Below are 12430 nucleotides of genomic sequence, written 5' to 3'. Positions count from 1 at the left end.
CTGTACTTTCCAGGCATTTTTTTTTCATTTCGAGAATTATAAGTAGTTTAGAAAAGTATCTTTTTTTGTTATTGTTGTTTTTACAATCAAAATAATCAACTAATTTTTAATTTTCTCTTACCAGATTTGATCTGCCACCAGTTATTTTGTTTTCCATGGACGGATTTAGAGCTGAATATTTACAGACATGGAGTACTATAATGCCTAATATTAATAAAATGAGTAAGTCTTCTACACCTGGAGGCCTGCAAATGATAAAGACACCTACTTAGTCAATCTTCAGATGGTATTTCTCTTTCTGGCCTTTATAGTTGTTAGCCTTAGCCAGGTTCTCTCAAGATCTTGATGCGTTATACCTTGCTTTCTATTTTCATGTTTGTTGGTTCCTCTCTCCTTTTTTGCAGCATGTTCATCTTTTTGTTTATTTCTATTTGTTTTGTGTTTGAATATACCTCTGTACTATGGAAACCTGTCTCTGTGTATTGCCTCAAACGTGGCATTTGTCAGACCTTGATTCTGAGCTTTCGGCATGTGGATATAACCAGGAAAGGCAGGCAGATCCTGAATGAGCCTGAATAGACCAGATAGAGCCAGCACACACCAATGTCCCAGAAGGTGAGAAGTCCAGTATCTGTATCTGGTTCTGGAATCAAAGTGCCTGGAACCTGGCTCCCCCATTTACTAGCTGTGAGACTGTGAGAAGCTTGTCTCACCTATTGGTGCCCTCATCTCTTCATCTATAAAATGGTCACTTCCTACCTGATAGGAATATTGTCAGAATATATACATAGCATACATTGGATGATTTTAAGTTATCTCTATAAATATTATTTTCATTATTGTCTTTATCATGATGTTGTACTTCTGTGTGAGGGCACTTGGTTTTCACACATTTTATAAAGTTAATAATAAAGAGAAATTGAGTACCAAAGGACACAGAGAGAAGAAGTATCAGAGGGTTGGCTCTCGGTTCTATGCTCTTCATAGCCCTCCAATTCCTGTCTTTCTTCCCCCTTCTCCCAGGCCCTCTTTCCCCCCACAATTTCCTCAAAGATTATGACAACTTTACTGGTTTCTTGTTTTTCGTTTTTCTCTAAAGTATTAAAAAAAATAGCTGTTTAACCCTGAATAAGTGAATTACCCTTTCTGGGCCTCAGTTTCATCATTTGTAAAACGAGAGGATAAAGCCTAGTGATTTCTACTGCTAATTCCAGCTCTAAAATTCTACGATTGTAGGTAAATTGCTTCCCCTACAATGCAAGGTTGTCTTGCAGGGTGTCATGTGGTGTTGTGCGGGGCGGCCTGCGGGGTCTCTGGTCCCGCTCCCCACACAAGAACGCAGGATATGGTGAGGCCAAAAAGGAACACTCATGGAGCCATAAGTAAGGGAGTCATATCACTATATTCTCTCTGGCGGCATCGGCCTCTCTGCAATCCGCTCTTGCTAGCTCAGCCACCATCTTCTTGCTAGCCCCCATTTTCCTGCTAGCGTAGCCACAGCAGTTATATTAGTGGCCAATGGCTTACTGGTTACAGCTGACGGCCAACTAGCCACAGCTGATGGCCATCCAATCACAGTTGATGGCCATTTACTACCTGAGCCAGCACCTTTCCACGTGAGGCTGAGAGCCTGGAAACTGCACTCCTGGCTCTGTCCCCACAGGTGCTTTGTCTCTTCAATTTCTCCCTCACTCTCTCACTCTCTGAGCCAGATCTTTAGCAAAGACATTTAGAGTTTGGGGCTCTGATCGAACCAGCTCCAAATTCAGGGCTTGTCACTTACTGCTGAATTACTTTGGCTTGGACAGTTAATTAACTCCCCTCAGTTTTTATTTCCTTATCTAAATTTCCCTTGATAATCTGGATATCAAATTCTGTGTCCAAAAGGGAAATTAACTAGCCAGGCTGAATTGAGCCCCTTTGAAGTGGAATTATTTGCTCATCCCATTCATTGAGAATTGGAAATGATGCCAATGAAATATTGGGCCATTGAGAGTTTTCCCCTTTCTCACGTTTAAAAGATATCACAAATTAGGTCTACTAATGCAAAATGGGCTATTGATTTTTAGGAGGCCCAATTAAGAGTAGATGTGGTTGAAGAGTTAGGATTAGGACCTCCTAGGAATGGTAGGTGGGCGGTATGGTAGGTGACAGCAGGCATCATTTTACAGGAGTCTAGAACCCCATCTCTAGTGTCCCATCAAGTTGCCTGGGTTGAGCTATAGTGATGGTGGAAATTGAGCATGAACTAATACTACACCACAGTGAGTCATATCAGTGACACCAGTGGGACTCTGGGGACTCAACCGTAGTGGGAAGACGATGTCACTGTCTTGTCTCAGTGTAGATGAAAGCAGACAGAGGGCCAAGCCCAAGGTCAGGAAACTGTCAGGTGAGATAGAAATGATTTGGCTTGAACTAGAAGTCAAGCTTCCTGCAAAGTTAGGTGGGAAACCAGGAATAGACGAAGACTGGTAATAGCAGAGAGATTTGGCAGGCAACATAGGCAGAGTTTTGAAGATCAGAGCTAACAAGGTTGAAATGTTCATGAGCAGTAGAACTCTTGAATTCTCCACAACACGTGTCATTTGCTGTCCTCTTCTCCTCCTCTTCCTGCTTCTTTTAAAATTTTATCGTGGTAAGAACACTTAACATGAGATCTGCCCTCTTAACAGATTTTTAAGTGCATAATACAGTATTCTTACCTATAGGCACAATGTTGTATAGCAGGACTCTTGAATTAATTTATCTTGTGTAACTGAAATTTTATACCTATCGATTAGCAACTCTCCATTTTCTCTCCCCCAGCTCCTGGCAACTCTTGTTCTGTTCTTTGCTTCTATGAGCTTGACTCTTTTAGATACCTCATGTAAGTGGAATCGCAGTTTTTGTCTTTCTGTGACAGGCTTATTTCACTTACATGTCCTCAAGGTTCATATACATGGCTGCATATTATAGGATTTCCTTCTTTTTAAAAGCTGAATAAAGTTCCATTATATACATGTATATATACATACATATATACATGTATACATATACATATGTGTATATATGTATGTATGTGTGTGTGTGTATATATATATATATATATATATATATATATCACTTAAAAAAAACTATTTTCTTGTTGATGGACATTTAGGGTGTTTCCATATCTTGGCTATTACGAGTAGTATTGCATTGAATACGGGAGTATTAATATCTTTTCAAGATCCTGATATCAATTCTTTTGGATAAATCATACCAGAAGTAGGATTGCTGGATCATATGATAGTTGTGTTTTTAATTATTAGAGGAATCTCCGTACTATTTTCCACAGTGGCTGCACTATTTTTCATTCTTATCAACAGTGTACAAGAGTTGCAATTTCTCCACATCCTTGCCAAAATTCTCCACATTCATCCAAAAAACACTTGTGTTTTATTCATTCATTCATTTATTTGTTTGTTTGTTTGTTTGTTTGTTTGATAGTAGCCATCCCACAAGTGTGAGGTGATATCTCTTTGTGGTACTGATTTGTATTTCCCAGATGTTTACTGACATTGATCATCTTCTCTTATACCTGTTGGCCATTTATATATTTTCTTTAGAAAAATATCTATTCAAGTCTTTAGCCCATTTTTAAATTGGATTATTTGTTTTTTTCTATTGAGTTCATTTTATATTTTAGAAATTAATCCCTTATCAGACATATGGTTTGCAAATATTTTCTCCAATTCCATATGTTGCCTTTTTACACTGTTCATGGTTTTCTTTGTTGTGCAGAAGAGTTTTAGTTTGATGTAACCCCTCTACTCTATTTTTGCTTTTGTTTCTTATGCTTTTGGTGTCATATGCATAAAATCATTGCTAAGACCAATATCAAGAAGTTTTCCCATTACAGTTTGTACTAGAAGTTTTATAGTTTCAGGTCTTACATTTGAATCTTTAATTTATCTTGAGTTGTTTTTTGTTTATAGTATATGATAAGGGTCCAATTTCATTCTTTTGCATATGGATATCCAGTTTTCCCAACACCATTTGTTGATGAGACTAACCTTTCCCTATTGTGAATTCTTGGGATCCTTGTTGAAGATGAATTGACCATATATGAGTGGATTTATTTCTGGGCTCTCTATTCTGTTCCAGTGGTGTATTTGTCTATCTTTATGTCAGTACCTTACTGTTTCAATTACTGTACCTTTGTAATGCATTTTGAAATTAGGACTTGTGATACCTTTAGCGTCATTATTCTTCTTCAAGGTTGTTTTGGCTAATATTTTTGAGGTTCCATAAGGATTTTAGAATTTTTTTCTATTTCTGTAACAAATGCTATGATGATTTTGATAGGTATTGCTTTCAATCTATAGATCTCTAAGGGTAGTATGTACATCTTAACAATATTAAGTCTTCTGATTCTCAAACGTGTCTGTCTTTATTTAATTTCTTTCTTTAACTTGTTTAAAGTTCCTTCCTAGTACTTCTTTAGCTGCATCATACAGTCTTCCGCTATTTCACCTATTCATTCATTTAGTCTTCTGTTCTTTATAATGTATAGTTACTATGGCTATATATTTATCCCATTTATATTTTCAGATTTTTTGGGTTCATTTAAAACATGTTTTCTTAAGGAGTAAAATATTCAAATGATAAACTTTTAAAAATGAATTAAAGGATATATTGTAAACAAATAACCAACCAACCAATAAAAATAACCCTTCCTTTTTCTAGATATTCCTAGCTTTTCCCTATAGACGCAACTACTTTTACTGATTTATTGTGTGTCCTTCCAGAATTATTCTATTCAGTCATAATTTAGATCCCTAAGATCTGGAAGAAACAATGGCAGAAGATGTTGTTTTCTGTGCATTGTTCTTTTAATAACTCTGGTTCAAAGACAGGTGATCCAAAACGGTCGTCTTAGTCAGTAGATAGTCAGCAAGTGTGTCCTGTTTAAGACATTTTAACTAGAGAGGTGTCATGTTTTCACATTACTGGTAGCTTAGTTTGTATTTTACTTTACACTCTGTGCCTTTAGGCATTTAAGAATTTGACAGGGACGCCCATGTTTCAAGGAAATAAACTGACTTTATGTCTTTGTTTATTATATGATTTTTTTCCCTGTTTAAATTCTTTTAATTATATAAGTGGATTAGATTTCATTTTACTTCCTTGATTGAGGACACGATTTGTTTTTTGGTGGTATAGACTATAAAAGAAAAAAAGTATTTTAATCTTTATACCTTATGAGTCAGGTCCTCGAGCACTCCTCAAACTTCAGTACATCAAAACCACTTGGGATGCTTGTTTAAAATACTGATTTTTTTTTTTTGAGCTCCATTTTCTTCCCCTTCCATCCAACCCCTCATCCCCATCAGAGTCCTATTTAATAGACTTGATATGGGGCCCAAGAAGATTCTGAAGGAGGCAATTCTTAGATCATATTGGAAACACTGAACTAGAGGCTGAGAAGAGACTAACTCCAAGCCTATTTGAGAAAACATTCATTGTTTCAAGCTGCAAAGTTTTTATTTTCTGGACAATTATTTTCACTTTTTCTTTTAACTTAAATAGAACCTCTAATGGTGAAGCTTTCTTTTCGAATTAGAGTCGACAGGACTTTTGCATGAAAAATGTCTTGTACTTGACTGTTGCAGAGGAAATAACAATGATCGAATGGTTCTGACCTTTTTAGGTAGGGTTGTTGCACAGCTTGAAACATAGAACAATTGAAAGTAAAATTAACTCCATGATTTGTGGAAAACATCACAGGAAACTTCACTGGTCAAATGGAAACTATACTGAAAATAATAAGCAGCAAAGTTAGTTCATTAGATAAACATTACTACATGACACGGGCTTATGCACTTATACAACTCAAATTCCTTTTTAGTTACCTAGTAGTTGTGTTGACTTTTGTTATATCGGATACTTTACATATAAGAACTATTAGCTGAGATGTACATGTTGTATAAAAATTCCTAATGTAATGACCTGGGTGAGCAAGAGGGGAGCAACAAAAGCAAACAAAGCTGGCAGTGCATCATTTAGCTCAGGTGTTAGCATGCTGTGACCCATGGACCAAATCTAGCCTACCCTACCTGTTTTGTATGGCTTGCTAAATGCTAAGAAATTTTTTACATTCCTAAATGGTAAGGGGGAAAAAGACAAGAATATTTTGTGACACATAAAAATTATATGAAATTCAAATTTCAATGTCCATAAAGTTTTATTGGAACATAGCTATGCTTATTTGTTTATATATTGTCTATGGATGCTTTTTGGGCCTCAGTAGTAGAGTTTGAGCTATTGCAACAGAAATCATAGGGACTTGCAAAGCCTACCATTTGTTATCTGGCTCTTTCCAGAAAAATTTTGTAGACCGTTGATTTAGCTCACTCCTCTCCTAAAAATTGACATTCTTTGGAAAGGAGGAATTAAGCGTCAGAGTTTCAACCTCTTTCCATCTTCAATCCACTCTTCAGTTAGTTTTCTATTTCTCTCGAAAACTTTTATGTTCAGATTTTTAGTTATCCTAAAAACTTCTGAAGCAGTAACACCTTTTAATTGCTTTGTTGCAGAAACATGTGGAATTCATTCAAAATATCTGAGATCTGTCTATCCAACCAAGACCTTTCCAAATCATTACAGCATTGTCACGGTAAGTGCTTGGCCTGTGGAAGGGTGACAGTCCATGACAGGCAACTGACCATACCACCAGACATGCATAGGCAGGAACAGGCCAAGCCCCATGGTACACATTTCACAAACACGTGTGGCGATAGTTCATGGCTTCATTCAGGCGAAGAAGCCTCATTATGAGGCCAATCCAGTGCTGTGAAGTGTTACCTATGAATGAGTGTCCAGACATTTGGTTAATTCACCTTTGTGATTGGCCCGGTAGCCTCTTGGGTATGAGAAATACCATTTTCCTCTGATCGTTTGATTAGCCTCCATTATCTGAAGGTCTTCTGGGAATGCCAGTCTATCAATGAGGACTATCACTTTGGGCTGAGGTATTTCTTTCTTTCCTAGTCTTTTCATTATATTTAACTAGATACAGTCTTTATTTAATAAATGAATTGATACTGACTATATCTCTTTAGATAAAGCAAGTAAATGCTCCTCAATTTATGAAAAGATATAAGTGGAATGATCAAAATAAACTCAAAGAAAAATTTAGTTATTTAGCATTTATAGATTTAGAACACTTCTTATTAAGGAAGCCTCTGCCTCAGCCTTTACTGCCAAAGTCATTATTGTGTCTTTACAACCTTACATTTAGTCTTTTATACTATGGAACAGTAACTGTAACTTATTTAAATTTTAACCCTTATGTAATTATATATACAGAAGGTACCAAAAAAATGTATACACAATCTAAGAAAGGAAAAAACTATATTAAAATTGTCATACTCAATATATACCAATAACAAAAGATGAATACAAGTCCTATGTATATATCTTTTTGGCACCCCGGTATATATATGTATGTATACACATATATGTGCATGTATTTGTCGATTCTATATTTGCAGATTCACCTACTTGTTAAAATTTATTTGTAACCTCAAAATCAGTACTTGTGATATATTCTTAGTCATTTGAGAGAATTCGTAGAGCAGCAAAAAATTCGAGTTGTCCAACTTGAATGCTCCCAGCTGAGGTCTAATAAGGTTCTGTTACTCTGCCTTCTTGTTTTAGCTGTCATACTGTCAGCATTGTTTTTATAGTCTTGTCTGGTGAGTGCCGTGTTTTTTGTATGTTTGTGCTTTTTGTTGGTGATTTTGCTGTGTAGTGCTGCAATGCTATCTAGGGTTCCCAAGAACAAAAGGCTATGATGTGTCTTACAGAGAAAATATGTGTGTTAGATAAAGTTCATTCAGGCATGAGTTATTATGAACCAAAAATATACATATATAATAATGTATCTTTAAACAGAAATACAAATAAAACAAGATTATGTACTGATCAGTAGACAAAAATGTGGCCAGACTTTCATCAACAAAACAAATAGTAACAAGTGTTGGAGAGGCTGTGGAGAAAAAGGAACCCTCATACACTGTTGGTGGGAATGCAGACTGGTGCAGCCGCTATGGAAGGCAGTGTGGAGGTTCCTCAAGAAATTACGAATAGAATTACCATATGACCCAGCAATCGCTCTCCTGGGTATCTACCCCAAAAATATAAAAGCATTTCTCTATAGAGACACGTGTACGCCAATGTTCATTGCAGCTTTGTTTACGGTGGCCAAGACATGGAAACAACCAAAATGTCCTTTGATAGATGAATGGATAAAGAAGTTGTGGTACATATACACAATGGAATACTATTCGGCAGTAAGAAAAGATGATATAGGAGCATTTGTGACAACATGGATGGATCTCGAGAGAATAATGCTAAGTGAAATAAGTCAGACAGAAAAAGCAGAGAACCCTATGATTTCACTGATATGTGGTATATAAACCAAAAAGAACAAGACAAACAAATGAGAAACAAAAACTCATAGACACAGACAATAATTTAGTGGTTACCAGAGGGTAAGGGGGTGGGGGGTGGGTGATGAGGGTAAAGGGGATCAAATATATGGTGATGGAAGGAGAACTGACTCTGGGTGGTGATCACACAATGGAATTTATAGACGATGTAATACAGAATTGTACACCTGAAATCTATGTAAATTTACTAACAATTGTCACCCCAATAAAATTAACTAAAAAAAAAAAAAGAAAGTCTTCAGAAAAAAAAAAAAAAATGTGGCCAGAGGCTCATAGGAACCTAACCCTGTGGTCTCCCTGAGAGCAATTGTTCAATATTTAGTGTTAGCAACTTTATAAAGCATACTAGCATGAGTAACAAGAAATGACTGTATGTATACATATAAACATAAATATATACACATAAGATGTAGTATAGATGCGTGTATGTATAAATAAGCAACTATATTTATTATAAGTGCTAATGGTTTCCTGAATATATGTCTGTGTATTCATGTTTATATATATATATATATATATATATATATATATATATATATATATATATATATATAGTAATGTTCTGAAATAGTAACCATAAAATTGAACTGAAAGTTATTACAACTGCTTGGGATATCATAGGCAGTCAATGGAAATGTGGAATGATTGAGATTGAATTAATATTTGTGGTTGGATTGGAGGAATGATTGGATTGATGGATGGATGGCAGGGAGAATGGATGGAGACTTAGCAGATTCCCTTTTAAAGTGCTGCTAATGCATTTTAATCCATTTAGCCAGGATATTTAATACTTGAAAGCTTCTGTGTAGTAAATTTCATGCTATTATTGTCAATGCAACCCGTGGCTACTCATTATTGTAATATAGGAAACCTTAATTAACAAATAGTTATTAATCACACAAGAGTTATATTAATACCATCAACACAAATCTTGTGCCTAATATCATTCATTTTCTGATTTAGGCCATGATGGAACCGGAATATTATATATATCATATCATATATCATATCATATCATATCATATCAAATCTTATGTTATGTTATGTTATATGTATATACATATATACATGTATACGTATATAATATATACATATATATAATATATATTTATATGTATTTGGGTTCAGATTCAGAGGTTTTATATTGAAAGGTATATAACATCCTTTCAAGCTATGTTACAGATCTTATGCCATTTCAATTTAATTATGTTTTATTAATACATTGTTTTATCTTAAATCTTTTTTGAAATTATTATTTTAGGGCTTATATCCAGAATCACATGGCATCATTGACAATAACATGTATGACGTAAACCTCAACAAGAATTTTTCACTTTCTTCAAAGGAGAAAGATAATCCAGCTTGGTGGCAAGGGCAACCAGTATGTAACATTTTACATGTGTCACCAAAGTGACTTCCATCTCTTAATGTGACAGTGGATCCCTCTTCTCTCTCTACTTTGAGTTTTACATGATCTTTCTAATTTTTAAGTACTGGGGGTGGGAATGTGTTTCACAACTATTTATGACTATAATTTAAATCTTTTAAACATTTATGGTAGTTCACCTAAATGACCTTCTCTTGAAACTTAGATTTTACATTATAAACATATCAATCTGGAAGTTACTTGGAAAGATTATCTGGGTTTTTTTTCCTTATTCTTTTTTATAATTTTTTTTTAATGGGAAAGAGGAACTGTACAATTTTACCAATGTGAAAAAAATTATCTTCTTTCTTACCACCTTACTACATTTTTTATTTTTTCAGGTGGATCCCTGGATAATTATACTTTTTAACATCTACAAAGATAAATTTTTAATAATTTAAATAAATTTTAATAATTAAATAAATTTTGCAACTATTAATATTGTTCACTTTCTAGTAAGTGGCACCATTTCTGCCCAAACTGATTATTCTCTTGACCTCCATTTTCTCTTCTTATAGATCTGGCTCACAGCAGTGTATCAAGGCTTAAAAACTGGTACCTACTTTTGGCCAGGATCAGACGTGGCTATAAATGGCTCCCATCCTACCATCTATGTGCCTTACAACAGGTAGTGAAGCGCTTGCAGATATGACCCCATCTCAGCAGGAATGATTAGGATTTTTTTTGGTCTTAATCTTGATGGGAATTCTATTCTTCCAGTTTGGGGGCCAATTTCCTTGAGTCATCATTGATTCCCAAGTCTTACATCCCTCATCCAGTCTGTTGGTAAATGCTTGTACCTTTCATTCAAAATATGTGCCATCTGAGAACCTTTTATTACCTCCAGCATTAACACTCTGGTTAGAGCTAGCATAGTCTTTTACTTGTATTACTATAGTTGCCTCTTTATACATCTCCCTGCTTCTTCTATTCTCGTCCTCTATAATCTATTCTCGATCTACCAGCTGGAATCATTACTTTAAAAAAAAAGTCCTATCATGACATTCCTTTGCACCCAAAACTTCAATGGCCCCTGTTTCACTCAGAGTAAAAGCCCACAAGGCCTGCCCTATGTGGTATGACTCCTCTCCCATTACTTCCCTGGGTACTTCCTCTGCTTGAGCCATACTGACCTCAGTGGGGTCAGTATGGGGCCTTTGAGCTGGCGGTTCCCTCTGTCTGAGATCATCTCTCTCCCTCCTTGTATCTGCACAGCCCGCTCCCTCTCACCTTCTTCAGGCCATTGCTTAAAAATTACTTTTTTAATTTTGGCTTAGGCTGATCACACTAAAATTTCAAATTCCAAACCACCCACCCCACTTTCTCAGTACCCCTTTCTCTGCTCATCTCTTTTCTTCCATAGCATTTATCACCTTTTAGTATACTATACAATTTATGTGTTAAGTTTATTGTTTATTGTTCGTCTCCCTCCAAGCGAATGTAGTCTCTAGAAAAAAAAGCATCTTTGGTTTGCTCGCTGATCAATTCTGTTTGAAATGAACAAGTAGAGTCTGGCAATAGATGCTTCACATATATAAATGCATAAATGAATTACATATGTAAAAATAAACAAATCAAATGAATCGATAATAATTATTGGTCTTTAATTTCAGTTGGGGGAAAATTAAAGGAAAGAAAAATGAGAAGGAAAGAAAACAATATGCATTTAATTTATAGTGAGGCAAGTGTATCTCTACATGAGCATTAAAAACAGGAATCTCTTTAAGTAATACTGAACCCCTTTCAATGTTTTGATCATACATGAACATGAAATGGGTATCTGAAAATATCAATCTGCCTTTTTGAGTAAGAATACAATGGATTTATTCTTGATTTAATTAGTTAGAATATAATATATTTATTCTTGGTTTGATTAATTTTTTTAAAACTTATTTACTCCACTTTTCAGTAGTGTACCATATGAACAGAGGATCTCTACATTGTTAAAATGGCTGGACCTGCCCAAAGCTGAAAGGTAATATCAGAGAAATGCTGATGGTGGGATATTTATGAGTATAAAGTGAATTTCTTTACTTTAGATGATGACCATTTTAAAAAAATCATAAAATCCCCTTTTATTGCCCTTTTATTGCCCTTTTAATGGGCAATTTTCAAGAATTATTCCTGAGTGTAGTTGACTTTTTGCTCTTGAGAATGTGGTTGACACTATGGGACAATACAGATAGAGCCAATAGGAGAGAGCAGAGGCAAAATCACGGAACTAGATAGGGATTGGGAGCAGAGTGAGAGTGGGTCTGAAACTTGGCCATGAGGACTGACTCAAGGAGCCAGAGATGCCATGGCAACAGGCTGGAGTCAGAGCATTCTGGAAGAGAGCTTCAGGTCAACAGTGTATCAGAAACCAGACATTTAAAGAAAAAAAAAAAAACTAGTGGCAGAACACAGATAGCAAAATGTAAGAAAGCCAGAAATATAAAGGGCTAAGGCACACGAAGAGAAGTCTTAACAGCAAGAACAAGAGATTTTCGTTACCGAGTCAGATCAACCTTACATCTGCAAAGTCTCA

At 35.5% G+C, this 12430-nt stretch overlaps 1 protein-coding gene across 1 annotated transcript in view; it reads left to right on the top strand.

The window, feature by feature from the left end:
• ENPP3 (ectonucleotide pyrophosphatase/phosphodiesterase 3) overlaps positions 1–12430 on the top strand; it is a 56494-nt gene that overhangs the window by 11427 nt on the left and 32637 nt on the right. The window contains exons 4-8 of the mRNA XM_081045233.1: positions 125–222; positions 6561–6640; positions 9739–9858; positions 10422–10531; positions 11813–11878. Of these exons, the coding sequence (XP_080901359.1) occupies positions 125–222; positions 6561–6640; positions 9739–9858; positions 10422–10531; positions 11813–11878 (474 nt within the window). The remainder of the gene's footprint in view (positions 1–124; positions 223–6560; positions 6641–9738; positions 9859–10421; positions 10532–11812; positions 11879–12430) is intronic.

Source organism: Rhinolophus hipposideros (assembly GCF_964194185.1).
Source record: "Rhinolophus hipposideros genome assembly, chromosome: 3".
NCBI classification, from domain to species: domain Eukaryota; kingdom Metazoa; phylum Chordata; class Mammalia; order Chiroptera; family Rhinolophidae; genus Rhinolophus; species Rhinolophus hipposideros.
The sequence above is the reverse complement of the archived record's forward strand: the minus strand, read 5'-3'. Positions and strand labels throughout refer to the sequence as shown.